Below are 6,000 nucleotides of genomic sequence, written 5' to 3' on the forward strand. Positions count from 1 at the left end.
ACCTCTTGTATTTGCAGAAGTCAAACATGACTTGTATTCATCTTTCGTTATTGGTATATATTGAGTATTACAATTTTAATACAGGTTTTTTTCCTGTCTTAAAATCTGTATACACCTTTTTGGTACCCTCTGCATTAAAATAAAAAAAAGTCGACTAAAAGTCCATCTACTAGATGCAGACTATGGAATTCCTCAAGGCAAAATAGCAGTGTAAATGTTTGTGTTGCTAATACAGTACATTATTTTTAAAAATAGTGAACAGTAAGGTGGTAAATGAAAGTTTGCAATGGCTTTAAAGCAGATAGACTGGATTCAAGTTTTGCTTCTGCCACTTATTATTTAACGTGGTTTTCTATAAGTAACCTTCAGACTCAGTTTATTCACCTATAAAATGGGGATGGTGAAACCCAAATTGAATGCTTACTATGCAAATTAGAGATTACTAAAAAATCTCTAGTTCAATAAACATTAGTGATTCTCCTCCTCCTCTCTCTCCTTCTCCTCCTTCTCTTTTTTCTTCTTCAAAGCATAGTACTTTGCTGAATATAATCAGCACAGTAAAAAAGAATTGATTTGTGGAAAGAGAATAAGATACACGACAATGACTTGAAACTGCAAGTGACAAATCTACAACACCGTTATGCTAATACAATCTTGCAATGGTTTTAGCCACTGTCATTTGTTTAAAATCTACACTGCTCAGGAGTGTAAAATGGCTTCCAAACTTTGTTGACCAAGACTGATAGCATATTTAGACTCAGTACACCCATGTATATATTAATATGTAACTGAAGCAATTTACGAAACACTATTTACTTTAATATGTGTGATGCCAGCTGATATTTTCTATTCTGTTGTATTTTTTATATTGCCATTGTAATTCACTAAATCAATCCACTGAGTCTTGTTCTGCAGTTTGAAAAATACTGCTCTAAAAGATACCTAGGAGATTAAACATTTTTTTTTAAGATTTTTATTGGGGAATTGGGGGGCTGGGAACAGTGCTGGGGAATTGGGGGATAGGGAACAGACAAATTGCTGTCCTTTTGTTCTTCAGTCTAGTTGTGGAGGACGTTGCTTCACTGGCCCAAGTTGGCACCATCATTGCGCTCTTCCCAGGCGAGGCAGATCAGTCCCCGGCTTCTGGACAGCCACTCACTGCGGCTGCTGGCCCCTCACGCTGACTGCTGACTACACACGGTAGCCCATGGCAACCCACTGCAGCAGAGGCTGCAGCCTATGCTGTCGCGGACAACTCACAGCAGCCCAGCTCCAGGTCAAGCTGTTGTTCAGCATCTTAGCTGTAGAGGGCAGTGTCACTGGCCCTCATATGTGGGATCCGAACCGGGGCCCTCTGGCGTCCAAGCCAGTTCTTAACCATCGCGCCACTCGGCAGGCCCTAAACATATTTTTAGAATACCCAAGCTTGATGATTAGTGTCATTATGTCAGATTTTTTAGAACTAGTTCATATTTAGGAAGCTGCTTAAAATGTCTTTAAAGTAATATAAAAGCACTTAGTAAACAATAAATATTATTTAGTAAACAATAAATAATCTGTTAATAAAACATGATGTAATTGAATGTTTGCGGCTAATTCCGTATTTACACCAGAAGACGAAATTATATTCAAACGTTATTTAACTAAAAGAAATTTTAACACAGAAAATGGTTTATTTCCAAATTTTTATTAATACATTTAAAAAATATTTTGATATATAATTCAGATACCAAAAAAATTTACCCTTTTAAAAAGTATGCAACTCATTGATTTTTATTTAGTATATTTACAAGGCTGTGCAACCATCACCAGTAGATAATTTCAGAATATATTCATCACCCTAAAAAGAAACCCCATGGCCATTAGTAGTCAGTTCTTATCTCTCCCTGCCCCCAGCCGCTGGCAATCACTAATCTAATTTCTGTCTCTATTGTTATTTCATATAAATGGAAGCAAACAATATGTGGCCTTATGTATCTGGTTTTGTCACTTAACATAATGATTTCAAGGTTCATCCATGTAAGAGCATGTATCATACTTTATTCCAGTTTTTGGATATACCACATTTGTTTACCCATTAATCAGCTGATAAACATTTGGATTGTTTACACCTTTTAAGTATTATGAATAATGTTGCTATGAACATTGTTGCATGAGTTTTTGTGCATAACACAAAACATCTTGTGTTTTTTTTTGTTTTGTTTTTTAAAGATTTTTATTGGGGAATTGGGGGATGGGAACAGTGCTGGGGAATTGGGGGAAGGGGAACAGACAAGTTGCTGTCCTTTTGTTCTTCAGTCTAGTTGTGGAGGATGTTGCTTCACTGGCCCAAGTGGGCACCATCATTGCGCTCTTCCAGGGTGAGGCAGATCAGTCACTGGCTTCTGGATGGCCACTCACAGCGGCTGCTGGCTGCTCACGTTGGCTGCTGGCTACATACAGTAGCCCATGGCAACCCACTGCCACAGGGGTTGCAGCATACGCCGTCGCTGGGGACTCACGGCAGCCCAGCTCCAGGCTGAACTGTTGTTCAGCATCTTAGCTGTAGAGAGCAGTGTCACTGGCCCTCATATGTGGGATCCAAACCGGGGCCCTCTGGCGTCCCAAGCCAGCTCTTAATCAATGCGCCACTCGGCCGGCCCAACATCTTGTGTTCTCAGTTCTGTTGGGTCTATGCCTTGGAATGAAATTGCAGGGTCAATTGGTAACTTTGTTTATCTTTTTGAAGAACTGCCAAACTTTTTTCCAAAGTGGCTGTACCATTTTATATTCCCATTAGCAATGTATGAGGGATTTAATTTCTCTACACTCTACATCTTTGTCAACATTTGCTATTATCTTTTTTTTTCCCTCTTTTTTTCCATCCTAGTGGATATGAAGTGTGGTATCTCGTAGTTTTGATTTGCCCTTCCCTAAGGACTAATGATGTTGAGCATATTTTCATGTACTTGCTGGCCATTTGTATATCTTCTTTGGAGAAATGTCTATTCAAGACCTTTGCCCATTTTTTAATTAGATTGTTTGTCTTATTGTTGTTGTGTTTTAAGAGTTCTTTATATATTCTATTACCAGACCTTATCCAGATATATGATTTGCAAATATTTTCTTCCATTCTTTGTTTTTTATTTTTTTTCTTTATGATGTCCTTTGAAACACAAAGTTTTTATTTTGATGAGGTCCAACTGATCAGGGCTCCATAGGATATTTTTTCTTGGTTGTTTGTGCTTTAGATAGCATATCTAAGAATTCATTGCCTGATCTGAGAACACAAAGATTTATACATATGTTTTCTTCTAAGAGTTTTATAGTCTTAGCTCCTTTTTGATTCATTTGGGTTAATTTTTGTATATGGTGTAAGATAAAGGTCTTATTTCAGTCTTTTGAATGTGTCTATTCAGTTGTCCTAGCACCATTGTTGAAAAGACTGTTCTTCCTCAATTGAATTGTCTTGACACCCTTTAAAAAAATCAATTAACCATAAACATGAGTTTATTTCTAGACTCTCGGTTCTACTCAACTGATGTTAAGTCTATCCTTATGTCAGTACCATACTGTCTTGATGACTAGCTTTTCAGTTAGTTTTGAAATCAGTAAGTGTGAGTCGTCAAACTTTGTTTTCAAGATTGTCATGGTTGTTTGGAGGCCTTTTAATTTTCATATGAATTTTAGGATCAGTTGTCAATTTCTTCACAAGGATACCACAGGGCTGGGGGAAGGGGAGGGGGGGAGAGTTAAAGTGCTACAAAGCTCAGTGTTCTTGCTGAGTCTTAGCTACGCATGTATACACATGTATGTGTATCTAAATGTCTTTAATAAATTCTCCAGAATTGCTGAAAGCCTTTGCTTAATTTCCAGAGTTCTGAAAAGTTGCTTCTGACCATTTTTGGCAATTTTCTCATTGCTTTTATGGAGGAAAGAATTTTCGTAGGTTCTTATTCTGCCATTTGTGCTTCCATCACTCTCTGAGTGAAATATTTTTTAAAGCACCTTGCAGGGAATTGAAGCTAACTCTTACTATTTCAAGTAAGAGTATGAGGAAGTTGGCTTTATGAAGACAGAATCAATAACGGAAAGATGAGCTCATGGAAATCCAAGAACAGGAGTTTCAATATAATTGGGCATAAAGGTATTAGAGCTAGAATGCCAGGAGGCTTTAAAGACCTCAGAAGTTCACAGATCTTCACATTAGTAGTCTTCCATATAGAAGAGTAATTAAAGGCAGACTTTGAACTCAGCCTTCCTGAATTCAAATCCAGATCCACTTATTAACTATATAACCTTGTTTTTATCATATATCTAACAGGGCTAATAAGAGTACCGACATCATAGGGAGTTTGTGAGCTTGACATGAACAAATACATACATACATACATACATACATACATACATACATACATACACATAATTTTGAACAGACACAGACACAGATTAAATAAAATAAAAATGCTGCTGTTGTTATTTATAGTATAATCAACCACGAATTTAGTCTCTACTTCACTTTTCTTCTCATTACCAACTGCCATCTTCACTTTCTATATCTCTTTTATATCACAAACCACAGTATATCATTGTATCAATTTTATTATAATTTTAGATAACATATCTTTGGCTTACTCATGCATTCTCTTTTATTTCTTTATTGTCCCCACTCTACTTCATGGCCTCTCTTTATATATTTTCTTAGCTTTAATTTGTACTTTCAGAGGTAAATATCAGAATGGTCCAACTTACCCCTCTTTGGACAGAGCTCTCCACATTAGGCCATCTCATGGGCTGCTTCCCAGCCTTTGGGTTATCTGCCCCTGAGCTGGTTGCTTCTCTAGCTGTTACGAAATGATATGGTATAACATAGCTGTTTAGGATGTACCGTAAGCAGAAAATCTGCACAGGAAGATTTCCCTGTGAAGCACTGGCAAGGGGAACTAGGTACAACATACAGGTATCTCTATAAGGCATATAATGTTTTTGTTGTGTACAATGGTGACTGAGAAATCATTATTAACACTTATTTTATTTCAGGGGAAGGTATAATTCAGTTAATCAGAAGACAATTAATGCCAAGAGACGACCAGTGAAAAATATTACAAGATCCAACTGTCTTCCAAAACTCAACCCGTGATTCCAGAACTGGGTGGATTTCTGTATCTTCCCTTCTTTCATCCATAATATTCATTCATGAAGTGAATGTTCAATACAGTTTTCAGGGAATGAAGTAGATAAGAAAGATCCATCAAACTTCTCTTTAGCTCTTCTTACAGAAGCTTGTTCTTTTGTCTGTACGAAAGTAATTTTCTCAAGTAAAATATTTTAGGAAGCTTGAAGGTTAACATCATTATGCTTGCTTTTTAACAATATATCCATGATCTGCTCTAATAGTAACATTGCTATCATATTTGGTTTCTAGTTGGTTATCGGCTAAAAATGTGAGTTGAAAACTTTTTGCTATTTCAGGCTACATCATCTTGAGGTTTTTGAAACTTTTGGTTTAAACAAAGCTGCAAATCAGATGCATTTTAAACTTTGATTTGAATTTTCATGGTGCTGTGTAAAAACTCTTCAGTAAGGGAACAGCTTGGTTCCAGTTCTCATCCTGCCGTGACCTGAGGAGATCTTCGGCAATTTCCTTCCTTCATCTTTATTTCCCGCATCTGTGAAATGATTGAGGCAAACTAAGTTTATTACTAGAAAACTAGCACTTAGTCACCTACAAGGTCCTGCCACTTAGCACGTGGTGATGTAAGTAATTTCCTGATGTTTATTAACTCATAGTGGTGGCCCAGTTCTTTAGACCAAACTTTGCAAGTGTTCACAATACTCAAGTCTGTAAGTGGGTATAGAATGAGGGTGGGAGAAAGGTTCTTGTGAGGCATTTATACAATTCATTGAATTCTCCTGTTTATGTTTAGATTCTTTTGTAACTATCACTTAGGTCTGGAACATATGATTTATTTGCCCAAGTTAATATGGGAAATTATTGGACTTTAAATTTCCAGAAATCAC

General features: G+C 36.8%; 1 protein-coding gene across 1 annotated transcript in view; it reads left to right on the forward strand.

Annotated features, from left to right (window-relative positions):
- The window catches only part of CCDC169 (coiled-coil domain containing 169), a 72,829-nt gene extending 67,710 nt beyond the window's left edge, over positions 1-5,119 (forward strand). Inside the window, exon 8 of the mRNA XM_019653153.1 lies at positions 5,020-5,119. Within this exon, the coding sequence (XP_019508698.1) occupies positions 5,020-5,119 (100 nt within the window). The remainder of the gene's footprint in view (positions 1-5,019) is intronic.
- The last annotated feature ends 881 nt before the right edge of the window (positions 5,120-6,000 follow it).

The sequence above is a fragment of the Hipposideros armiger genome, unplaced genomic scaffold (assembly GCF_001890085.2).
Source record: "Hipposideros armiger isolate ML-2016 unplaced genomic scaffold, ASM189008v1 scaffold_198, whole genome shotgun sequence".
NCBI lineage: Eukaryota > Metazoa > Chordata > Mammalia > Chiroptera > Hipposideridae > Hipposideros > Hipposideros armiger.